Source organism: Leptosomus discolor, chromosome 3 (genome assembly GCF_034619465.1).
Source record: "Leptosomus discolor isolate bLepDis1 chromosome 3, bLepDis1.hap2, whole genome shotgun sequence".
Taxonomy (NCBI): Eukaryota; Metazoa; Chordata; class Aves; order Leptosomiformes; family Leptosomidae; genus Leptosomus; species Leptosomus discolor.
This window is the reverse complement of record NC_141393.1, coordinates 18,414,343-18,441,019: the sequence shown is the minus strand read 5'-3', so window position 1 is coordinate 18,441,019 and position 26,677 is coordinate 18,414,343. Positions and strand designations below refer to the sequence as shown.

The following is a 26,677-nucleotide window of genomic DNA, read 5'->3' as shown; positions in this document are numbered from 1 at the left end:
CTCAAAGTGCCGCAGCTTCACAGCAAGCTACCTGTCAACATTTTGACTGGTTAATGTTTCAATAGATTTGGTTTAGTGATACTGAAGTTGTCTTAGCTTTCTTTTGCAACGGCCTACCTGGAAAAAGGGAACAAGGAGTATTTTAGGCAAAAATCTCTAGCACTGTTACATTCAGACACTGCATTTCAACATTATTATCTTCTTGATACCATGAGGTCCGATTTTAAAATGCTGGTCACCAGTGATTACAAAGAACAATAGAAACAAAAGAGCAACCCTCCCACAATGAAAGGCCTAGTGTTAAAACCCACATGTGTGTAAACTCACTACAGATTTGCAACTGGAATCTGATGAAATGGATTTGAATCATTTTCTTGCCCTCTGCCTTTCAGTCCATTTCATCAGCAAATCAGGTTAAATCAAATGGAAGGGTTTCTTATTTTGCCTTTTTGTGTTGTGTTTTGTGTTGTTTTTTGTTTTTGTTTTTGTTTTTCGTTTTTCGCAATCGTATTGTTATAGCCGGATCTGGTTCTGGGACCACAATTTGTATCCCTGTGGCTTTTTCTCAGTCCATGGCATTGGCAAGTTATTGAGAAGAAGCTTTTGTTGCCAATGTAGCGACGCAGTGCTGCTGGAAGCTGGGGGACACTGCCGAGTTGCAGCCTAGTCTCTGGTGTTGCAGTTTTACTGAGCTGTTGGTCTCGCTTTCCACAATCCAGGAGGAGTCTTTTCCCATGACGCTGAGACAGCCTGTGCTAGCGCAGCATATCCGCTCGTCCATGATCCCGCTGGTCTGCTCTGCCAGGAGCTTGCTATGGTTTAGCTGGGTCACCTCAGGTGCCTGACCCTGCAGGACAGCAGCTATGTGGTTCAGGAGATCTGTGAAAAATTCAGAAACACCCTCATACCCTGAAAAGAGGAAAAATGAAGGAGAGAAAAAAAAGGCAATTAAGTAATTTTCGTAAGTTCTTTGAAAGGCTGCTTCTACCAGTTTTTTGTTTTGAGCTGTCCTTCCCTTCCAAGTGATAACAAAAAGCCTTCTTTTCCATGACATCATTTTGAGTGACTGCATGAACAGATTACCATAAAGAGGAACAGAGACCCCTGCTACAAAAGTACTTCAGTTCAATGAGAAAACTTTCAATTTTTCTGTTTCTTTTTCCTCCCAAGTATATATGTGCACACATAATTTTAGGTATATTCTATCATTTGTTGCCAAGTCCAGGTTTTTCTCTAAGTTACAAACTCTGTTGTATAATGTTGACCTTTTTCATTCTGTTTCCAGGTTTACTACAGAAAGTAGCTCTAACACTGTTTCCTTGAGGGTCTGGACACTCTCTAGAATTTGCCCAGCAATACCCTCAGTTAAGGAAACCCCAGAGGACGGTGGGGCCGGCATTATACCCCACAGAAAAGGCAGCTTCCCACTGTGTAAGCAGCAATGTGACGCTCGCGTAATCTTACCTAACTTGGCACTTAAAACAGGTTCCCTGCTACGAGCAATGTCTGAAAAAACACTCAAGGGACAGTAAACACATATCAATGATACAGCATTTGGTAGAAACATCAATCTTTTATTTCAGTACCGAAACCACCCTTCTGCATGTTGTGTTAAGCAATTCCAGACAATTTACAATGCAGTCTAACAAGTTTCCTGGTTAAAAACAGTTGCTCAAATACCAGGAGACATAACATTTTTGGCGACACAAAGGATGGCAGTAGGTGTACAAAGCTTCTGGCTCTATTTTAAACGCTCTGGTACAGGCACAGTTTTATCATTGTATTCACTGTAAAATTGAACCAGACATGCTACATATCGGTACAATATCTTGAAATGGCTCTTAACTGCTACTGCACTACCTAAAATTGTTATCAATTTGATTTAGTACTTAGAGGTGACATATGATATTCGGTGTACTTAATGGGATAGGCTGATCGTTTTTATAAAAGTATTCTGAAGGTGACCTGGTACTAATACAGGAGACTGAAGCAATAAATAACAGTTTAAAAGCCCCATATGAATAGCACACAGCAGTACATGAGCAGAACCAGAGACCACAAAGTAAATGCACATTTTAAAACACTTTTACTGATGCAATCACAGGCCAGAAGAGCCCCTCAGATCCATAAATAACTCAATTTTAATCTCCATTCTCCTGTAGAGACAACTTCCTCAGGCAATAAAAACCCAACTACCTGAAAAATGTAAGGTAAGAGGATAACTTCACCTTAAGATAAATGTGGTGATTTTTATGGGGTATTTATAACCCATATGTTAACAAGTTAACTCTTATTTCGGCTGTTACATTGCTTTGGATTTTATTGCACTTGGTCACAATTCTCCTAGATACTTAATAGGTCACACAAAACACCAGCATGAAACAACAGCTCCCAGTCTTCCTTTCTCAAAGGCCCTTAAACAGATTCACCAAATAAATCATCTGTTTAAAAACATCAAGTTTCCCAGTGCCCCGCACAACAATCCATTAGTCGGCAGGGGCAACTAGGACTCTTACTGCTGGTCCTGGGAGCTAGAACAAGATCTCCACCTCTTTGACAGAGGTGCTTGTTACGCTTTCTTGCTTATGTAAAAGCCATGGGATTAGCCTTCAAATCTACTCAGAGTGCTTCAAACACCCTGGGAATAAGCCATCTCCATAGTAACAGCTTTAATATTCAGAGAGGAGATCCATAGTACCCTAGAGTGTTTCTTGTCTGCTCACTGAAAACAAAACAGCCTTGTTTGAGGGCACCTGGTAAACTCACAAAGAAGTTGCTTTAAATATTTAATGAGAATAAGTTGGCCAGTTATTCAGTCCTGAAATCAGCAGATGTTACAGTGTAAGGAAGCTCTACCGATCAGGCAGGCTTCCTCTGTGGAAGCCCTCTGCACACTGGGTGGAAAGGCCCAAGTAATTCTGCCTGGTCACTCCGAAGAAACTTCACACATTCGTAAAAAAGAAATACAAGGAAGGGAGGAAAAGAACCAGAGTGTCTCAACTCTTGAGCCACAGGATGCCTGGGGAAGGCTGCAAACTCTGGGGATATTGCCTTGCTCTGTTCACTGCCTGCTGCTGCGGCCCTCTCAAAAAGGGCAATTGTGGGACAACACTGGGCTGTGATGATAACAAAATCAAGAAGGGCAGATTAAATTACACCTTCAGAAACCATTGACAATGAAGTTGGGGTTCATGCCACACAAGGAATCAGGGGGAGGATCTAAGTTTCGCACACCTCAAAGTGTAAGTTGCATGAATCGTGCTCCAGCAGCTACTATTCTAGCACTGCCCACTGAAACCATTTTGGAAACGCTTGTCTACAAGAGGCCTGAATTTTGCTGTGTTGAACAGTCTCCAGAGTCCTCTGGCTGAGCATGGATAGGAGGGATGTCCACCCAGCAACGCACCTGAAAACAAGTACTTACCCCCCTGCACTTTGTGGAGTCAAGAAATGCCTACGAGCACTTTTAAGCTAGCATTAGAAATGTTACCTCCCTGATCTGGCACATACTCTGCTTTTCTGCATTTTCCCCTGGGCAGAGAGAAATGGACAGCCCATGTCCTGCATTTGCAGCAGCATATTTACACACGCAAAGTGCATGTTCAGATCTGATGCTTCCAGCTATCACACATATGCACACAGACCAGCAGTTCACCTATACTGATGACAGGCTGCAGAACGTGCACTCAAGCTGCTGCTCAGGCTGGGTGAGCTCAGCCACGGCCACAGGACAGCAGGCTATGTGGAACCTTTTCTCTCAGTTACCTGAGGTCAGACAAACATAAAACTCACATGCTACGTGACTGTGCCTACAGTTAAATACCTCTGCTGGTAACCACTGCTAAATATAGTCCTGGTGGTTTCCCACAGAACAGGAGACACAATAGGCCTTTTAGACATTTGTCTTTAAAATCTTTTTGAAGAGTTGCTGGTGCTAGTGGAACAGACAACATCCTCCTACTCTGCTCTCAATTCTGACGTTAAATTCATCTCAACATGAGATCCATGGAATGGCAGGTTCAAATGAGCTTCAAGCCCGGTAAACACAAAAGGCAGCACAAGAAGGAAGGTAAACACAAAAAGAAGCCAAGCCTCTGGGCAGTTGGACAAGGCTTTCCTCAGCCGCAAGCCATAGCTTGAGCTCCAAGAAAGAGGCTGTGAATGCTCCTTTAAAGGGCACTTCTTCCCCTCTCTTCCCCAAAGCAGTGGCGCGGAGATAATGTAGCAGGTCCCTGAAGGGTCTAACTTGGCTCCAGTTTGTCTCTACTGCAACCCTTGCACAGTAGGATGACTTGAGGAAGAGGATCAATGAAAAGCCCTTCCTGGGACTGCACCGAGCCAGGAACAGTGAGACCCCACTGCTGATGCCGCCCACCAGTGACTCTTTGGAGCAGGGCTGAATTTTAACTTCTCAAGGTGCTGGGTCCATCAACGAAGTCAGCCCTTGAAGCTGCTCAGCCTTTAATCACACCAGCCCTTGAAGGGAAACGCAGCTGCCTGGGCCGAACATGCTTATGGGCAACACAATATTCTGTGCCGACACACAACTTTTCTTCTGTTGTGTTTTACCCCATTGCTTCTTCTCCAACCTCAGCAGCCCCTGAGAGCAGCTCCTCTCTCTCAGTTCTGCTACTTCTTAGAAATTTGAAGGCAGTTTTATCTACCCCCAGCCTTCTCTCTTCCATAAGTCTGGTCCCTGCTGCCACCCTCTAGACTTTCTCCAACTGGTCTTCAACCTATCCCATGGTGATAAAGCCAGTAGCTACCTTCACTACCCACATGTTCACCATAAAAAAAAATCCTGTGTGAGAGACACAACGTAGATCTGTGTATAAGAAGCTTTCCCATGCTCTCAAGCCTCCTGCAAGAACTAAAACACTCTATTAATTCAATGTCTTTTCAAGGTCTCTTCAAGGATCAATTACTGTGCAGACTGACACACAGGACTTGGGCTGAATATTGAAAACTATTGCCTTAGAAGTACAGCAGAGAATGAGGCTGAAGGCAGTTCTGCAAACTTCTGCCACAACAAGAAGACATTATTTCTCTTTAAATAGTTAAGGTTGCCACTAGTTGTTCCGCAATCTGGACTTTTCAATATTTCAAGAAAGGGAATTTCAGCCTGTGCCAAGTACCAAATCCAGAACAGTACTACAAAAAACAAAAACCCCAAAACACTAAACCAAAATGCAGGATGTAGGATTGCAAAAGAATGTCCTGCATCACTGACTTCAAGACCCAGTGTCTGAAATACAATCCCATTCATAAAACTGATATGGCTCCATCTGACACCCAATTTAGGTTGTTTCACTGCTCTTGGCAGAAGATTGTTTTCATAGGTCTGCAGATTTCATCAACACCATATGGTTCAACGAAGATGCAAAGTGACCTGAGAATAGCAGCGCTGGAGTTTCAAAAGGAAGCCAGTCACTGTGGAGACAGACAAGCAAGGCATGAACTGAAAGATTAAGACGACTAGGGTCTCGGGGCAAGATCTCTAGATGTAAAAATATCTCAGCCATACTGAAAACCCAAAGTCTTCAATGACAGGTTAAACAAACTATGTAACAGCCTGTGTATGTCTCTATTGTGGTGTCTAAACACCACTATTCAGCTACCGAGAAGAGGCTCTCAAAGAGAAAAATCCCAAGCAAAACAGCATCAAATGAGATGATGTATTCTTTTCCAGTGCTAGGCTACTGAATTTAGTACAAGTGACAGACCATTATCGCCTCCCCTTATACACACTTACAATGCCTTTTAACAATTCCAGTGGTCAAGGAGCTTGTTTAGTTGTTTCCAAGACATATGTTGCACTAAAAAAAGTGGAGGACAAAAGTACCTGTTCTCACATGCTCTATTCTATTGTTTTACTGCAGGATGCACTTATGAGAACCTGCAAGGATATTTAACTCTTTACAGCAACTTCTGTGCTGCAGCAACAATTTTAGCATCTTCTTAAGATTCCCGGTTTTGCTGCTTTTGCGCACAAATGTCTTTTCGTGGGGAATCAATTTGCACAGGAAGAGATTTTCAAGGGAACAGTTTGCTGCTTCCACCCCCTCAACACTTTTAATGGCACAGAGTCTGGAAAACCAGAAAACTTAAAAGGCTCTCCAAAAATAGAATTTATTATTCTTCTTTTCATCTTCAGAATGAGGGACAGGCCCAGAAAGGCCAGGACCCAGCACACAGTCCCAAACTTCAGTTCCTGGGCATCCCTTTGCATGGAAGGGTATGACAGCCATGTTACAGCTGGCTACTAAAATCTGACCGTATCTCCCAAGAGCTTTTATTTCAGTAGCACATTCCACATCTAAATTAGGGTTCCGCTCATCTCAAATTGAACAGTATCTGATCTCAGAGCAATGTGGCTGTTGCTCTCCTATCCACCACCCGGGAAGCAATGATGTGAGACACCAGCAGTAAAACTTCACACTAAGCACTCTCTGCACAGTTTCACAACGCATGAGTGGAAAGGCCTTTCTCACCTGGGAATGCATTTATATCAATGACTGCATGCTGCCCAGTCTGATTGTTAATGATGATATCAATTCCAAAGAGGGAAACTCCCAGAGCTTGCCGCAGCGCCTTAGAGATTTCCCGGATGACATCGTCGTTCGGCCGCTCAAATACTCCTTCGATTTTATCCAGCTACAGTAGAAAAACAGACATTAGTAAGGGACTCTGAAAAAGTCTTTTTACTGGAAAGATTGATTTTCAGAGGTTTCCAGGTGCATATCCACCAAATCTGATTGCAGAGAACTGGTGGCATGAAACACAGAAAGACAGCAAAGAGAAACTGCTTTCATTATTCAGAATCCTTCCTATATCAGAAGTTCACCTGCTCTAAAACACCTAGTTCTTGCTCTTCATACTGGTGCAGCTCCTCGAGGGACAGAGCAGTGTAGGAATGAATGGAGAATCAGACTCACTATTTTAAGTACTAGATCTACACCTCAAAAACCCAAATACAGCTGGCATGTTTAACTCTGTGCTGCAAATATTCTGGATATCATTCTGTTATTTCAATGCAGATTAAGGCCTATGTTAAAGGGCTGACAGGACAGACTCCTATTAGTTTACTCTGAGCCACAGAATACAACTCAGCCAGTATCTTCAGGGCAGAGGCTAACTTGAAGGGGGTATCTTCTATGTGGGTTTTCATGTACAAGTTATTCCACAAGCACTTATTACTATGACTAACTCAGGTTACTTATGACTGGCAGATGTAATCTTCTTCACTTTCTAAACATGTTACGCAGCAGAAGTATGCCATTATGCCTACACAAGTGCGTATATGAGAGAGATGGCAGGTAAACCACAGCAGCATACACTCCCTGTTTGAAAGTAAATTTAGCCATAAAGGGATTTATGAGTAGCACAATTAGTTTTAGTATTTAGCATGCCTATCAGTGTTGCACACAACTTCAAATTTAATCATTGCCGACTACGAAACTACTCCCCAGTAGAGCTTGTGAAACAGAAAAGAATCTGGAGACTCAGAGATTGAAAGGACCCAGTCCTGTAAAGTGACTTTCTCAGCAGTCAAGTGCCCAAAAACTTGTTAGGATTCATACGTGCAAAGCTTATTAAAAGGACTGGTAATGCAAGCATGAAACTGTGCAGCGTGCTGGCACTGCTGGACTCAGAAGACACCCAGAAACGGTCCTGTGGTCACAGCTCAGGCATGCTCGCAACGCAGACAGCTACTGGCCCTCTGTGGCCCTGCCCAATGCAATTTCTCTGGTTGAATTTTCACCAATTGTCTTTCCTCACAGAACTGAGTCCTAGAAGGATGATTTATGCTCATTAAGCTCTCTGGACAGGAAAAGGCCAGGTATTTGCATTCAGAACCTCCTTCTTCCCTTTGCCTAGATTAGCTCTGGGGAGTTTAGGCCTGGCAAGCAACACAGCCCTGCTGCATCAGTGCTTCCTCACCGGAGCTCGGTAAGGAAAACCAGAGGGGGACACAGTCATGCTGGTTCGTTGTACCAAACAGACCTCAGCCTGCAACACAGAAGCAGACAACTTGTGAAGGAGAGTCACTAGCTACTAACCCTTCGATAAGAAAGGACTAGATAAGTTTTCCACCCGCGCTAGAGGAAAAAAGATCAAATGTACTTACTGCTGTTAAGACAGATGAGGATTCTGGTTTTGAAACATTGTGGCTGTTGAAAAATATTGATTCTCTGTCTGGAATTAAAAGCAGGTTGTAAATAACTTTGTACCAGATTTTCATTTCCAAAGGATTAGTGCAAGGAACAGTAGATGGCACTGCAGCACCGGCAATCTAGTTTTGATCCCACCGGGCAGTCCCCTGCCACCCCCAGGGCCTCTCCTGCCTGCTGGCACTAAGCTGCCTGCACAGGCGGGCACCCACGGTTTTTGGACCTCAGACCACAGATAAATAGAACTGCACGGGGTTAACAGAAACCAGTTTCCTCTCCTTCATCAGAGCCAATTAACTAAGTTCAGTAAGATAATGAAGTTAATTACTACTACTTTGCTATTCTCAAATTGACAGTTCCAACGGGAAGGCATGTGAGAGAAGGGAGAAGCTGCATTCACTGCAGGCAGTAGAACGATAGCACCCAGGGTACACCAAGATCCCTGTGAACCTGGGGAGGGCACTGTCACCATGGAGGAAGGCAGTACATTTCATGGTCAGGACCTGCCCTCCTTTTGGAGGCACCACAGGAATGCAGGAGATACCCTGAGGTGACCGAAGCACAAACATGGGTACCATGGGGAGAACTGTACCTGCACCTCTGTGCTGGAGGTTTTACTGGTGGGGTGAAATCCATCACAAGTCTCATTATACAGACAACCTGCATGGGAACATCTGGACCAAAGCCTCAGCAACGCAGGAGACACCAGCAAGAGTATTTCTGCTATGCTGGTCTCTCTGAGAGGACACTAAGAGCAGCCACAGGGCCACATACAATAAGGATGGGGGAGCTGTGAAAAGCAAACCCAAATCCACTCTGCAGTCTGACACCACCATATACTCTTCTTGCCTTTCCTCCCATTTAGAAAGGCCCCATGCTTTCAGACAATGAGGTCTTGGAGTGCCTCACAGCCACCAGATCTGCTTAATCGTCAGATCTGCTTAATCGTCAGATCTGCCTAGTCAGGTGCCTGTAGCATGGCCGCCTTAAATGCTCCTGATGAGGGTAAGTAAGCCAGATACTTCTCCTATCTGCCCACAAATCTTATTTTTATGTGGGCTTCCAGCAAACTTTCAAGACTTACATTACCAGATCAGACATTAGCTAAGACATTTATAGAAAGATGCCTTAAAATGACCCTTCCAGCAAAAGTACAGACCAGCTGTCCTAATAGTTTATATGAACACAAATTTTGGCCTACTTATTTTGATCAGGACATAGAGCAGACATAAATGTAAATACAGGCATACATATCTACAGACAAGGACTTTTATCCAGATCCTACTATACACATGTAACAAAATACGTATTTGTGTCCAGAACGCACCGGTGAGCATACATGGACACACTAAGATCAGCAGAAACCCCTAAGAAAAGCAACAAGAAACTGACACTTGTCCATTCATCTTCTTTAGTTTGACACCTTCACCCCTCCCATCCCCACCTCCTGGCTTTGTCCAGTTGCGGGCAGATCATGCTCCCATCCATGCACTGCTAATTCCTTTTTGCTTCTGATGTGCCACAGAATGCACTTCTCTGGAAAGGAGCTTTTTTTTCAATAAAGGAAATTTAAGTAATCTTTAATGAAAACTCTTCAAGTGCTGCTTTCTAGTGGCATATAAGAGGATCTAGTCCTTACTGAAAAATCCATTCCACCTTCCCCCCAACACAGCTGGTATCTACAAACCAAAGGACACTTCCAGCCAAGGTTTACAACACTGAGCCTCACACAAGAGGTTCATTTCGGGGAGAGCACAAGTGATCTTTAATTTAAACATAATCAAGGCAAAAAAAGGGAGAGGAAGTTCTGAAATGACAGAATCCAGGAAATTCTCTCCAAGGCACATTTATAAACAAACTCCGGAACAAATGACACATGTACTTACTGTGAAATGAGAAAATTTCTCTCTCTCTCCCCCTTTCCACGTGACATAAAACACTGTTTCTAACAGGTAAGACTCAGGTTACCATTGCATAAATATTTACTATATGAATGTAATTCGTATGTATTCCAGAGCAGATGAGTTATCTCCCTTCCTATTGAAATAATACAGAAGAGGAAACACGGTATATAAGAACCAGCTGCCTTCACTTTGTCAGCCTCTTCAAAGATATTTTTCTTTTTAGCTGTCTGCTGCCATGGCTCTGGAAACTGACATTTCCTTTTAAATTGGCACAACGTACCTGAGATTCCCGCAGAGAAGTTCTTTAAAGATGGTCTTTTCACCACTGTGTAGGATTCCCCAACCACGAAGACTTTATACAGCACAGCATTGTGATTGATGAAGCTCTGAATGACACAAGGGGGGCGAACAGCTTTCAGGCCCTCCTGGTTGAAGATGATCGCCATCTGGAAACACGCACACACAGTTGTGCACAACGTCTTTCAATAATTTCATGCCTACCTACAACCTGACTAGCAGTAAGGGGGAACATCTACAGAGGATATATATTGACCACTTGTGAACTCCTTCTCAGCAGCTAGTCCTATTTCACTATGTTTCATTTCACTGACACACAACTCTCCAAACCCTACTGGCAGTGCAGCTTTCATTTTCAATCAACATTTTCTTCTCAGCTCTTTGCAATTTCATTTGTTGCTTTCAGTTGGGAAGCCACTGAAACTGCAGGTACAACAAAAGGGTAGAACATTTGACCAACACAGACAACAAAGTTGGTATTGAATACAAGCATGTACCACGAGAACAACAGAAGGAACAGCTCTGTGTATTAACTACACAAGTTCTTCCCCCCAGCTTTATCTCCCGTGGTTTGGTTCAGTCCACTTGCAATGGCCTAAGTACCAGGGCTTCACCCACATCATCAGAGAACTTTTTTCAGACTTTAGTAGTTCTTACTGCTAGCAAATGCTGGCCTAATGATTTTCTCGGCTTGGTTTCACTCCATTACTCCAAATGGATAGTCCTCTTCAAAGGACTGGAACAAATATGCCAAAAAGGAAGCCATTTACAGGGCCTGAATGATGAACAACAGCTGTCTCAAAGAGCACAGAAGCAATGCTGGTAGGTGCACAGAAGTACTCTGATGAGCCAGCACATCTTCAGTACGTTACACTGCTCTTTCCATCGATTCTTCCATTACCATGCCTGCATGCATATACAATTACCATAACCGCAGTGCCCCATTTTGCAGGTTTGTTATTGGAGTATGGATGCTGCCACAGCTCCTAAGCAGAACCAGCAGCAAATCCATTCTGGCACAGGTCATGAAATTGCTTTATACCATTGTGTCCCTACACAGCAGTGAGGATGAACTGAGGTGTGCCCTCCATCCTCAGAATGTCGAAAAAGCTATGCTCTAGTTATCTTAATATTGATCTCTCTTCACTACTCCAGTGATGCTGGGCCTTGTTATCCACAGCGGCAGTAGGGCATGTTGGTACTCAGGTGAATAAGAGTAAGGATTGTTCAAGGCCATAGAACCTCACATACCTTTTATCTTCCCTTCCTCTGGGCAAAACTCCCTCCCACAGGTAGGAATGCTTTGGTTAGAGCACCTTCCCCCTCTGAAGAGCCTTTAAGACAACAGCTAACCATCCAAGTCTTGAGCCTGCTGCCTACCTCAGTCAGTGCAGGATGCACAACACTTACAGAAAAGTTCCTAAGCTCTGAAACACAAGTTTTTTCTTATACCTGTTAATAACTGGTCTGCTTGGGCCTATTGTTTTACTTGGGGTGCAAGACAGTCCAGAGAGGCTAAAAGAATTCCTCTGCATCCCACAGTGACTCCACAGTGATAAATAGAATAAAAATGGAGCGTCCTGCCTCAGCATGGTGCAGATGAGTTATACTGCTTGCTTGATCCTTCCATATGCTTCCTGTCAGTTTTCATGCTTTCTGAGATTAGTGTATTTTAGTGAAGTCAGGGTCACTGGAAGGATTTTACAAAGAAATTTGACCACTTTGTGCTCTCTCTTACGTATGTACTTTCAGACTAAATTTTTGCTAACACCTTGTTTGTTCCAGTAATAAAAATAGTAAATATAGTATGTTTTGTTGTTCAAAAACATAGCCAAGATAAATGATGTAGTCATTACACATTAATATTTAAAAGTCTGAGCACATTTTTGTCCTTATTCCTCCTTATCTGGTAGACCACATTAGAGCACATAATTGTCTGCATGCATGCACAATGACTCAGTAGATTAACATTTTCTGAGTTCAAGTCAATGTGTGCATTCAATACCTACTTGCAGCTGATACTCTTACTCTTACTCTGTCTCTATTACACCAGATGCTATCTATGGCACAGCACAGAGTGAATTTTTGAGTGGTAACAACCTGTGCAAGAAACCTACTCTAACCACCAGAATCGTCTATCAAGATGATTCATGGCAACAACATCACATCTCATTTGACTCACTGGTGGCAAGAAACACTGCTCTCTCCCTCCTCCTGTGTATACTTTTGGCATTGTAGTACCTGCAACATCATATTGGCAAGAACTGTGCTGTTCTTACAGTGTTCTCTTCAAATATTAAATTAATCCCCACAAACGAACATAATTTGAACAGGTACTTATCATCTTATTTCAGAAGTGTAGAAACCCAGAGAGATTATCTTCTCGGCACAGAATTGACCTAGGCTACTGGAAACCACGTGAAACCTCTCTTCTGCAAAGCTCTGTGCTGACAGCCCCACGGACTAGCACACAACCCATAAAACTCCCATGGTGTGGTGTTATGCTGGTTCACTGCGATGTCTCACAGTTTTTAGCATGCATGAATACAGCTCCAAGAATTCGCTTGCAGGGTGCACTTGCTCTTTGTCATCTAGCACAGACCTGCTGTGTCTGGCAGTAACATGGGAACAACACTTTATATCATAATTTCCAAATAGTATTCCTCATTATAAATGCAGAGCTCTTTTGAAGGCAAAACAAAACATTTGGCACCAAGAATTAGTACTGACAATGTCCTTAAGGAATTCAGTCTCAAAACCCACAGTGATTCTCTGCCTTTAGATTCCTGTCTGCCCAACACTTAGAAAAAGAGTAATTCCGGACACATTTCTTCAGATTATGGGTCTCAGTGATGTCTCACGGCAGCTTCATGAAAGCTGCTGGCAACCAGGAAGGACAACCTTCAGGCACCATCTCTGTTCAAGTCTAACAAACGGTGCCGGCAATGTGGGGTTTAAGTGCTGAGCTGGCTGACGCGACTTCTAGTGCAGAGGCCATATAGAACTGTGGGACACCACAAGAAGACTAATGAACAGCACCTTGGCTTAACTAGCTCGTATTTCCACTGCAAAATGCAGAGTCTGCCAGCCTCGGCTGGCACCAAACCCAAACTCAAGCCTGCACCTTCAGCTGTCCCCGTTAGCCAGTACTTGAACCTTCTGAATAATCATCTCATGAAGAAAAGCAGGTTTCTGGTCAGGTGTGTTCTAGGTCCAGTGTCAGCTCTGTGGTGGGAATATGTCTACAGAAAATGAAGTGATTTACCAAAAGCCGAAGAGGGAGTCATTAACAAAACACGCAAAAATTTTTTGCTTCTAGACCTCTGCTTCATCTTTTAGACAGAGCGTACTGTAAGCACAGAATTTATTCGACGCTTCCCTTACCATTATTGACCACAAAACAGCAATTACAGGACAGTTTCTCTCTGATCATAAATACACTTTTGGATCACTCCTGAGAACTCAGCAACTCCAAAAGTGATGACTACTACTAACTATGTAAAGTACCACCCAAGATTTCAGGCTTTTTTCCAGGGGTCCTCCTAGGCTCTAGTCATAAGTTCCTGTGATAAAGTGCAGCCTACAACTGTATTTTAGACTAACTTTTGCTCAGCAAATGGAATTCTGGCAGGAAGCTAAGGCATGTCTGCACTGTATGTAGGAAGAGCAAAGAAAGATACACTAGGGAAACTAAGTCCAAGCCTGACTGGACAAGGACTGAGAGGTTCATGCATTTCAGGTTGCAGTTGCGGAGAAATTCTTGACGGAAAAATCAACAGGAAGGCTGGAGTCTTAAATTCATTAACAATCCAGTCCCCGAGTGTTCTTGGGAATGAGAACAAAAATTTATAGTGTCTGCTCCAGTAAACTAACAGGACTGCCTGTCGTCTTGTAAAATAATCCAAGCTGAGGCCTGCATGAAAAAAATCTTGCTGCATTTTTAAAAGGAAGTGCTGGTCACTCAAGATTTCGGCCACAGCCATTCTGCTCATCCAGATTTAGAATTTACTTCAGGGCCTTCAGTTCTCAGAGACACTGCAGAAACATACTGCATATTCCAGGAGCAGCTGGGAAACCTGGACCAATGACCACGCTAACAAAGGAAGCCAGGCATTAGGAGAGCCAGCAGTGAGTGCTGGATTCTCAAAACTCAGCTGCAGTAAGCAGGAAGGCAGGAAGCACAAACGGAAAATAATTAAAACAGGACTCAACTTGCCTAAATTTAGAGGAAGCTAGGCTCATAGGGAATGCACTCCTTCCAGGAATACACAATCATTTTAACTGCAATTGCCTTATGGGAAGGAGGAAAGGCAGATACTTCTACCAGCCCACTTCTCCCCACAGCTCCAACTGTGTTATTACAACTGAACATGCCTGGAAACCATCTCTATTTGCTATTCCGTTCCCCTTAAGGATAGGAACCAGCTGCTTCATCTGCAGCACAAAACCATGTCTCACCTGTACCACATACATGTTGGAAGAGAAACATCACTTAGTGTGACCTCCCACTACAGGAGAGGCTGAAGGAGATTCCTTGCAGAGAGAGCTGATTGGAGCCTACAAACTGCTAGAAGCAAGTAGATGATAGAAGCTAGAAACTGCTAGAGAGAACCAAGCCAAGAGGTTAAAGTAATATTTAACTTAATTTCAGATAAATCTGAAAAAGTAATGGTGTAATTAAACATGAGGGAGTGGTGGGGGAAGGGAAGTCATTTGGGCACAGCCCTCATTCTGCCTCCTACAGGATCAGAAAGCACTGGCCAAAGCACTATGGTGGGGGGCAGGACTGAAAGGAGGGGGATAACATTGCAAAAGTTTTTTAACTCACCTCATGAGAGTTGGTTCCATGGGCCACTCTGGTTTTACAAACTGGGTAAATAAAAAAGAAAAAAACAATGCACCACTGAAACAGTACACACAGAACCCTTATAAATCCACTCCCACCCACATGTGAAAACACCGGAGTTCACCAGACCAAAGCACTGACTGTACCAGATACCAGTGACAGCCTCTGCTTGAACAATGTCCTCAACAACTGCAAAGCTCGGCTTGCTCCAAGTCCTACTCTCTCAACCTCTCCCTGTAACTAATAAGCAAGCAGAGGTCATTATTTGGACTGGGCAGAGGTGCAAAGCATTAGCCAAGAAGTTAGTACCAGTACTGGTATTGCCATCCTGCCTACTCAGAGGACATCTTCACAAGCATGTGATTTTGCCTGGGACTGGAGCTACGTTACAGGTACCACAAAACATCACTGGGCTGAAAACAAGGGAACTGGGACACAGTGGAAACCAACTTCTTTTCCCACCTCCCTGGTTTAGGGGAAGAGCAGGAAACGAAATGGTCTGAATCAAACTAAGATACAACATATGTTTTGCAGGCAACCACAGAAGGGGACAAAAAAAGTAGAAAGAGCCCAGCAGTTCTTTCTCCTTCATATTCCTTATATGGTCTGTATATCCTGGTTCTCACCTCCATCCTAAAACCAGCAAGAGGAAAGAAACAACATACTCCTGCTACTACGAAATCAGAGAAAGGCTGAAGACCCTGGGGCCCACACGATGACTACAGCTGATGTTATTTATACGTTAAGCAGAGGAGATGAAAACTTGCAAGTAGTGAGGGGGCAGATAGGACAAAACTTCTTTGAGGGTTGTTGGAAGAGTTGAATTGCCAGGCAGGAGGACAGGCAGCTATGAAAGTCTGATGACCTGCACTAGAGTCCAAAATAAGTTGGTAACTTGAAATTTTGCAAAGTGGTATATGATGTCTCACAGACACATGCTCTGGAAAGCAGGAGCATTTTTAAGGGGAAAAAAAAAAAAAAAGAGAGGAGACAGACAAGGCCCTCCCACAATACCACGTTATAGTAATTTTCACTGTTATTTTTTAATTTCATCATCCTTTAGAGTGGTTGATTCAGGCCTTCTGAATACATGGGCTACACTGCTGACTACTGAGCACTAGCCAGCCTGTACTGAGAGGACAACGTGCATGGGTGAGGAAGGAGGGTCAAAGCCACTCAGTGGGCTTTAAATTACTGCTTCACAATCTAGCTTCAGGAGACCTGCCTCATTTGGGAGAGCAATGGCCAAGAGGGCAAAACATGCTTTTTCCACATGACTTTACCTCTCAACCTTACAAATTAGGCAAGCACCAAAGGAACAAACACCAACTAACTGATTCTGCTCATTTTATACTGCAAATGAAGGAATGAATTAAAGCACAAGCCCCACAATGAAACTTGCTACAAAGCACGAACAGTTCATAGCAGCTGTTTGAGGGCGTGGGCCCTTGGAGTCTGCTATCTATTGCAATTTTTATACTCTTTCTTCTACCCTCTAAGATTAATTTGTAGGCTGGACCTGGGAAAAGGAGGCAGTCAGCAAGGCAGTGATTTTCTTATGAAAAATAATGAACGCAGCTGGCAGGAGAAACTTCTTGCACAAGTTCAGGGCAAGAAGCTAACTTTGTTAGAACTATCAGCATTTCCTAGGAATGCGTGTTTACTGTAGCAAGGTGTTTAAAGTAAGGAACTGAATCAATAAAAGGCAAAGTAAAAGCTGATAGGGAGGGGGTTTGTTCCACATTCCAAGCAGACTGCTTCAGAGCATTTGTTTCAGGAAGATTTTAAGATCCCTGACACTTCAACAGTGAAACTCACACCCCTACAGTGTTGTTTATGTCTTGGGGGTTGCATGCGCAATATTCAGAACCTAGTAGAAGCACCAAGGAAAAGCCCAAGTACATACTGAATGGGAATGCCAGTCCATTCTTCTCTATAAGCTGCAAGGTATCTTCTCCACAGGCACTTGTCAGCTCCATAAAGGGTGGTGAACAGATCCTCTCATCTGCAAGACAAAAAAAAAGAAAAAAGACTCAAATGGCGATGAGGGGTTTAGCTTCTCAGCTGCATCATCACCAGCTCTCTCCATACTAACTGCTTCTTGATAGCTAGCTTTACTTTAACAGTTGGTATTAAAGCACCGGAAAGATTATCAGATAGGTCTGAATTTGGGTTTCTGGAAACATTTCAGAAGATGAAAAGCCCAATTTTCAGATAATCTAAATGGAAATATAAAGCCCATATTTTCGCAGTTAGGCAGGAAAAACAATCATCTGCTTAGGAATATGTAGCGGCACAAGACTTAGCCAGTGAGGTGAAAAGCAATTGGGATGTTAGCTCTCAACATTATGCCTTCAAGCATAATTTTCTAAAGCATTTTTCAAAAGCCTGAATGGTCTGCAAGTGTGGCTGGAGTAGGCAGTCTCACAAAGCCATCATTACTGTAGGGCCTCTCAGGTGGCAGATTCCAGTGAGGATTTACTTCAGTCAAGGTGCCAGCCATGTAATACATCCCACTGTCCACTGGGATCCCTCTACCTTGAAAGCAGTGATTACTTGGTCTGGCAAAGCCAGTCAGAGCACTGCTGAGACACTAGATGCTTGGCAAGACTGCTCAGTGGACTTTGATTAAAGAGAAAAACCACGGGAATCACGGTAAAATTTCACAGAGCAGGTCTGCTCCACAGTGTTTCTTCTGACATCATGCTTGTTCACGAGGAGTTGTAGGAAGGCTGGAGTCAAACCCCAGCCCTCTTAGTGACTCAGTAGGCTTAACTGCTCTAGGATTCACGTTCTGTTCACTGTAGGAGAACTTTGATTCCCCTAGGAATACAGCAGGAAAGGGGGAAAGCAGTGTAGGACTCGAAGTACTTGAGCAAAAATCTCCACTGCTCATGAGGGGTGGGTGGCAATTTCAAGTGCAAAGAGAACCTTGGCTTCAGCCATGGTTCTGGGACAGGTCAGTGGGCCCAAAGACTTTCAGACAAAAGCTGCGTGTACATTGACAAAGTCAAAGCTAGAACATCACCCAAGTAAGACCAACTATCCAACTTAACTCCTCAATAAGCACAGTCTTAAAAATACTGCCTCCATGGAGTTTCAGCTGTAGCCAGGTCAACTTTGGAGTCACAAATGAGTTTTAAGTCAAGTTAGCTGTGTCTACTGAACAGCAATTCAGAACAGGTCTGCCAAAACTGCCTTCTCCGACTTATTTCAAGAGAAAAAGTGTGACACTTTCCTCCGAGAAGCAACTGAAGACTATGATGGGACCAACTGTATCTGGCAAACTCAAGTCACAGGTTTATACCCACCAGCAACTTGTCTTGAAAATAAGCAAAACATGACTGTTAATACTCTCCACTCTGTCTCAGTGAGTAGCGAGAATCCAAACAGGTGGAGGCTATGCTGTGCAGATGGTGCAGAAACTGAAAAGTATATGTAAACCAAAACCCCAGCAAAACTAACTATATACTCTGAGAGAGCAGTGCATCCAGGAACCAGTTTATAAGCATTGCTTAGAGCAATGTTTTTCACTTCATTATAAATACAAATTTATGCATGTTCCCTCACACAGAAGAGAAAATCGAATCACTCAAAATAACAGAGGCAAAACTCTCTGTATTTTGGTATACATATCTCAAGATATGCTTCCATACTCCGAGAGTATCTGAGAACTCTGGCCATTAGCAATACTGTTGCTACAAGAAGTTTTCTGCGAAAAGACTGTTTTTATACGTCCTAAAAGGAGCAGAAAGATGGATGCTTTGAGGTCACCCTCTACAAAGCTAAACAAAACGTCCCAGACTTCAAAGCTTTCAGTTCACTGCCATGAAAACAGAAAGCGGCATCCAAAAGTGACAGGTACTATAATATTTACAAGCCTTTGCCAGAGCAAAAGTTCCTTAGTTGGATGAATTTAAGGAATCAGATTTAGTTTACAGATACTTGGGAACAACTTCGGCTTGGCAGCTCTCCCACCCATATGCTTAAGGCTCACAAATAACTTTGTCTTCAGAGTGCAGATGCAGAGGGACGTATGGTTCCATCTCACTTCCCTCCATTTCTCTCCCATGCAAACAGCAACAGGAGACAGGGGGGGTTCAGCGTTCCTGACATCTACATGACACTTGCACAGAGAGATGAAGCAAGGGACAAACTAATTTATTTTGACCTTTTACTTAGAAAAGACCATCTGGATCAACAAAAAGTAGCAGAGAAGACTCTAAGCATCTCAAAGTGCTCCTGCTGACTTTGTACAGCATCGGCATTTTCTCCACCAAGAAGGCAATCCTAGCCCACTGATGCCTCTAAAACAGACCATTAATTCACAGCCAGACCTGAGGACGAACAAACTCTCACTCAACACAAGATCTCAGTATGACCTACAGCTAGAAAGCTGCTGCTCTGAGTTTAATTGCACACACTGCAGTTCTGAAGGCAGCTCTAAGTTTAAAAAAATAGTCCTCCAGCTGCCAGCGATGATCCTTTCCTTCCCAGGGTAGCAGACACATGCTGACGCTTTCTCTCATCACCAAGCACCGGCTATCAGACTGGCAGCAGTCTCAGCACACCTTTTGTGCACTGAGGTCCAGGACAGACCTAATTCAACGGTCGAGGGTCAATCTCAATAATGTTTTACATCAGCATGGAACTACACCATAGAATCCACGTAGCAAATGAACACGCAGTGGTACATTGAACCTGCTCTCTCCTCTAGTCAAGGTAAGCTATGTTAGCAGCATCTTACTGAGCTGCGGTCAGGTGCTGGACCCTTGGCCACTGTCACTGCTTCTTCACAAACCAGTAGTGACTAGTCACCGTGGGAAACCATTGCCAAAAAGGACAACAATAAATACACAAACCAATAAACATAACAGTCTAGAGGTGAGAATGGGCGACGTGAGTCTGGCCCCGCTGCTGACCCTTTGTATTGACACTACAGCCTAACCCTCCAGTCTAAACCCAAGCAATATTCTCATTTGCACCAGAGCGCCCGAGTGCGGACGAAGCACTTCGATAAAGCAATCTGAGAGCTATTAAAGTATGAGGCCACAGCCATGGCACGCCTCCCATGGAGCTGCAGTGGCTGTGCACCACTAGCAGAAGTGACTCTGTATGTGTGTCAGGACACAGAACTGATACAACCCAGAACCTGTGCAAGGAGCCGACCATCGGTTAGGCAGCCCTAAGCTGTGCATTGGGATGTCACTAGCAAGTTTGGAAAAGACTCTGCCTCATCTTCCATCCTTGGGCGCATACAAGTGCCCCTAGCTCCCAAGAGATTACTATGAACACAATTTCTATGCTTTCCACTTCAGATCTGAAACTAAAACTCCTCCCTCCCTTTGGGTATACACATTGAATCACATGATAAACGGATAACCATAACTATTAACCCTATCTTCATGCGGTCTTTACTGAACTGAAGATACCAGCAGGAAAAATCTCTCTATAAGTCGAAGGACTGCTGTGATATAAGAGGTTGTACATTTTTATAGGGTACACTTACACTTACTTTCTTTTACACAGAAAAAGCACACTTTTCCTAAGTGCCTGGTAGTCTCTCAGGGACCTGTCTTTGAAACATAGCTAGGACTCCAGGTGGACCATGTCAGGTCCAGAACTGCCAACTTAACAGCAACAAGGAAAAGACTCTTCAGATCAGGACACGGTTCAGCTCTCACTTCAGACAAGTACCAAAAGCATCTGTAGCATTTTTGTTGTTAGAAACAACACATCATAATTAAATTTAAAAGTCAAAATGCTGTCACTGTGTTCCTCCTCCGTCTCTGTCCTCCTTTTTATTGTATGCCTTGGCACAAACTTTGTGGTGTCTGCTTTACACATTTTCCTTAAATTATTCACCCTTTTCTTCAAGATTATCTGACTCGTAGGAAGCTCTCGCTCTCCTCTTTTTTACTTTCTGCATTTTTTCTCACCCCTATCCCCATTTTTTCTCTATGAAGAAATGGGGATAGGGGTCTTTTTTTCAACTGTCATTTCTGTTCTTCCACTGCTACCTACACTTTATCCCTCCATCACCTTTGAATGGAGATCACGGCTGGGATCACATTCACTGCAAATGCAGGGGAAATGTTTGCAGTGGGACCTCTGAAGACAGCAGGGAAGCTAGCGCTAACACGCCACAGGTGACAGGCAGCAATCATCCCCCCCCCCCCCCCCAGCACTGGGGCAGTCAGCTCTGGGGTGAGCTTTGTCAGAGCACTGCTCCATTCCCATGAAGGAACAACATTATTATGAAGGTTGGAAACATGACTGATGAAGGCCAGTTTACAGCATGAGTAATACAGCTAACCAGTAAGAGAGAGTACTCAAACTAGGGTGTTGGTGCCAAGGAGGGGCTTACTCCGGACGAAGCTCAAAAACAGTGGCAGGAGGAATGGGATACAAAGGTGGCGAAGGTGCAGACTAAATACTGGATGGGAAAAAAAGTTTTCTGGCAGTGCGAATCGGTAGAAATCTTTATGCTTGGGACTTGTTTTAGTAAGAGATGTTGAGCAGAGCTACTCTACCCAGGACCTGTGCACGACTGGTGGCCTCCAGACAGACTGCCAAACAGTTACAGGACACCCAAACCCCCAAAAGCAAGAAGGCACAAGAAACCCAACACTGAACACACACTCCCATTTAACACTAGGTAGAGGAAAAATAAGGCTAATACACGGCTGTTTCCAGTTGAACCAAGTCTTACAAGATAGTAAATGCGAACCACTGTGACAGGGCTGTACGAGAGAGTCCCTGGATGGTTTTTGATGAGGGTAGATGGTCCTTGCAATATAAAAGGTTGAGAAGCACTGACAGAGGACCGCTATGGATCACTGTGGGGAAAAAAGAAACCACAAGAACAAAAGAACCGTAAAATAGTTTCCTATTCAGATTTCTTTGGTCCTTACGATTTTGGAGAGGTAAGACAACAAATAATAAATTGCAGATCCAACACTCTACATTTATAGATCAACAAACATCTTCAGAAAAGTAGTTTAAAAAGAGAGTTCATGGTTATTTGTGAGGAGAGCTCAAAACCTGTAGCTAAGAAAAAAAAAAAAACAACACAGTGATGTGGCCACTGCTTGTTAAACTTCAGATTTATAGTCTCAACATGTCTCCCTACCTCGTAATTCACCATCCTTCACTACATAATCTAGGGATTAGAAGCAGAGCAGACAGGCTGAAGAACAAGTAATTATTTCCAGAACCACCAACCTCTTGCCACTAGACCATAACCCTATCACCAAACACATTCTATCTCTGAGCTCTCATTTGCAAAGTAGGGAAAAGGCTTCGCCTCCCCTTGGCAAGGAGGGGCTTTATGGAGCTGGTTGAAGGAGTTTCAGGAAAGACTTTTCAATGCTACTGGGGTCATTACAATGGCTGAACAAGCTGTTTGAAGCTTCAGTCTGAGCATCAGCAGCCAAAATCCTGAGAGTGTTACTGGAGAAAAATAGAACAAAAGGTGTTTACTCAAGAATATCCTATCTTTTGACCAGGGTGAGTACTGTCTCATCATCAGCATCTTCTCTGTTTACACACAGAAGGCAACAGGAGCATCAATGTCTGGCCCAAAGCACATGAGTGTTTGATCCCCTAATTCTGCTTAGCAATTACAAATGGAGCAGAGCTTGTGCCCGAGTTGCTCTCTGTGGCTGGAAAGGCTGCCAGGATTATTTCTGAAGACACAGGGTGTGTGACCTCCACATCGCACAATGCTCTATGCAGAGAAATGACAAAGCTGCTCCTGAAAAGTGTTGGGTCTCTGCTGGAAACACTCTTAAGATAATGAGAAAAACATCCGTGTCAAAATCAGGACTGGCTCAGGTCAGTCATCGTCCAATGCTCATGGAGCAAATGTTAAGCCGCAAGCTATCTGAAAGATTTACAGCAGACCATATCAAACTCTAACCCTCCTACTTTGTTGAGAAAAGCCACTCTAATAGAATAGTTGGCTCTGGGATTTGAAAATGCTTAAGTCTCTTTAAAAATAAATATATTTTCAGTCAACTGTAGCTTCCAGCAGCTTGCACTGCTGCATGCTGCTCCTGGGGGGATAGAGAGGATGCACTACCAGGGCAATGTCTTTTTCTCCTAATACAATAAGGGGAAGAAATCTAAAATTCCAGCTCACCCCTGCCTCCTAAGCTCATTTTCAACACAAAAAAACCCCAACCAATCACACAGAGAAGCTGGCAGGTTCTTTTTTTAGCATGCTGCTGAACCTTATCTTGAAGGTATCTTAATTTAAATCATTACGTGACTAGGGTTTTTTTTTGCTTCAGAATCCCTTTAATGACCGTAAACTTATCATAGTTTTGGACTGTCACTTCTGCTAAGGTCAAAAGTTGGTACATCACGGAGTTAGCCAAGCTAAGCCAACCCACAGCTTCACAGAAGCCCAGTCTCTATCATCTGCAAGAACCCCTTCCTCACTCCTTCCTCTAGTAGATAATTTTTTTGTTGAAGCTTCATTAAACTCACAACTTTATACATAAAACCCAGAACTTTAGAGTGTTCAACCAGGTTTATTTTAGCACTTCTGAGCTTTATTAAAAACATTCTCAAATTGTTTTCCCTTCTCCTCAGAAGTGTGTGCATGAGGAATATTGGCAGAACAGGTTTAGTTCAAACGTATGTTGATCTGTATTCATCACTGAAAAACCAACCCATATCTGAATACATGCATGTTTGCGTCCTGAATTCTTAAGTCTGTGCGGGGAAAATTCCAGTTCTCATGATAAAGCAGCTGTATTGGGGGAGCATTTGGCAGCACATTCCAAAGACACAAGAGGGCAGAGCAGACTTACTCTAGCTTGACATACAAGGAATTGCACTCTGAATACCTATGTCAAATGGAACATCTGCAAAGCAACAGCCTTCATTTCTAATAAAGTAGTGATTTTGAAGCATTTTGGCAGCAAGTGAGGAAATCTCACAACTGAATATAAAGAAGAAACTATTCAAAAAATTCCCAATAACTTGCCATTTCCATGCAATTTACAAGTGCTAATTACAGTTTTTATACATGATGAAGTCAGCTTAGATTGAAGTGAAATGATGAAAGGAAGAAATAAAGGCAAAAGTAAAAGTAAAGGCAACCTGATCAGTATTTTTCCCCCAAACTGAACTCTTCTTCAGAGACAACCATTTCACAAAGCTATGGTCTGTACAGGATCCTCCCTTACCTTTTAGATCTAGACTTTCAACTTACGCCCACTTTCCCCAGTGAGCAGGATGCTCCTTTCTGATTCCCAAGAAAGGAATTCGTCTCATCTCTTGTGTGCTCAGGCTGAAAGAGGCAGGTTCTGCAAACAAGCATTCAGCTCACTTGTGGTGATGGAGCCTCATAGCTACCTGGCGGTAGAGGAGTACAGCTACAGACATGCCTTCAGTTAAACTAGATCTGTGGTGAAACACTTTCAGTGACACAGCCCGATAAAGTGAGCTCCCAGAAATGTAACAAGTTAAGAGGTGAAAGATTTAACTCATTCAGAAGACAGGGTAAAGGCTGGGAGATACGTGTTCATCATCAAACAGCCTCCTTTTTCAGCAGGTGAGAGCAGTTACCCACCACCTTGCAAATGCAAGGAACAGAAAGCTTTGCAGTTGATTTAAAAAAACCAAGCACAACTACTCCCCCCTCCCCAATCATTAAAACACATGACTTTAGGTGTTTGAAAAATGCAGCATTTTGGCTATGTTTATACACTTACTGCACAAAAAAGGTAAAGACTATTTCCTGCAGTTCGACAGGATTACTCAAGAGACTGGACTACCTAGCAACTTCAGTTCATCCTCCTCCACCGTTTTTCAGGTTTCTCAGTAGCATCACATGCAAAGGCTCTTAAGGAGGCACTCTGGTACGCCTGACCACCGAAAAAGGAAGGAAATGGACGAACTTTCCAAGAGAAGGAAATAAACCTTCTGGTGCTTCTTAGTCTCTGAGCAAAGAAGATGTCAGGCAAAACTCTCTGATAAGCAACGACAAAGGGTGGGGAAAACCTGCTAGAATGGCTTTTGTCGAAACAGTAACATTTATTCCTTAGAGCACTGAAGCCGTACCAGTACTTGGGGAACCATTTTACAGGCTGGAGTGTTTCCAGTGTTGCAAGAGGAATGACAGCCATTTTCATCATCAAGGAAAAAAAATGAAAGGGATGGTTTGGCAAGCTCAAATAAGACTTTATCTGCATTTTTACCCCAATAATGTTCTACTCTGAATCCTGGCATTGAAATTATTTGTATCTGTGGAACCCCAAAGGCATTTTCAGAACAGAGACACTGCAAAATCTGCCCTGTGTGTCTGCTCTATATTAAAATGCAAACGTCAGGTTCAGCCTGAATACCTGAACCCTGATTAAAGCCAACTCAACTGTCTCTCAACAGTAATTTGCACCTGCTGTTTCACATGCTTACCCATATACGTGGGACACAGGACTGATAGCCTAAAATTGCTGTTCTGAAGCAACAGAAGTCTCTGATTTTAGTACTCTTACCAACATGGACTACCCTAGTACACAGAATGATAAATGAGTCTCAGAAGGAAGAGCCAGTGTCCAAACAGAACTCCTTTGTCTGCAATACAAAAAGTATTTAATGATCCAAATGCAGCTTATTTCATGTTTCCTCTCCCAAACACTGAGCTGAGAAGCTACTTAGACTAGTACAAAACAATTTCCAACATAAATTCCCACCTGCAAACTACACATCTCCAGGACAAGAGCCAGTGGGATGCCGGTTTGCATCCCCCTGGCCTAGATGCTGGGTGAGCAACAGATAGCGAGTGGTCTGCACTTCCCTGTATAAACATACACAGCTTGAAAATGGCTAGTGTGCACCAGATTTGGTGCAAATATATTGTTATACACTATACGTTGGAGCCTGAAGGAAAGGTGCAAGCACCAGGGCCCTCACATGCTTGCACAGATAATGCAGCACCAAGGTTCCTCATAACCAACGGATACACATGAGAAATTCACAGCAGAGCACCAGTTTGCTCCACGCTATGGGATGCAAATCATTTCCAGGAATCTAAGGTGAGCCTTGAAGGCCTAATGCTGAACTCCTTATTGATTTTATTTGCATGTAACTCTATTGACTTAAGTGAGTTAATTCCTCTTGGTCGAAGAATCAGTCTCTCTGTGCCTTGCACAGAGTACATTGTCTAATAAACAAGAAAACTACCAGTGAGTATATTTATGGCAGGGGGCATGACGACAGACATGACACAGGCAGCTTTTTCTTGTCCATGACAGAGTTCATTTGCAGACATTAGAGTACCCAGAAGAGTACAGTCCACTGAAGCTCTTTATAGCTCTAATCTAAGAGGGCTGATGGCCCTTAACCAGATCAGTTTAATGAGCTTTTGGAAGCTAAATCCTGGGAGTGACTACACAATGCATGTCCCACGCTTTCAGTAAATACCACTTTCAATCTATACATGCTGG

At 43.3% G+C, this 26,677-nt stretch overlaps 1 protein-coding gene across 2 annotated transcripts in view; it reads right to left on the bottom strand.

The window, feature by feature from the left end:
- Positions 1-482: 482 nt before the first annotated feature.
- ITPK1 (inositol-tetrakisphosphate 1-kinase) overlaps positions 483-26,677 on the bottom strand; it is a 158,565-nt gene continuing 132,370 nt past the window's right edge. Inside the window, exons 5-10 of one of the 2 annotated variants that reach the window (XM_086463609.1) lie at positions 17,125-17,223; positions 15,201-15,241; positions 10,356-10,521; positions 8,129-8,196; positions 6,492-6,654; positions 483-909 (exon numbers count right to left, since the gene is read on the bottom strand). In XM_086463609.1, the coding sequence (XP_086319735.1) occupies positions 587-909; positions 6,492-6,654; positions 8,129-8,196; positions 10,356-10,521; positions 15,201-15,241; positions 17,125-17,223 (860 nt within the window). In that variant the 3' untranslated portion in view covers positions 483-586. The remainder of the gene's footprint in view (positions 910-6,491; positions 6,655-8,128; positions 8,197-10,355; positions 10,522-15,200; positions 15,242-17,124; positions 17,224-26,677) is intronic. The other variant, XM_086463610.1, reaches the window with a different exon arrangement.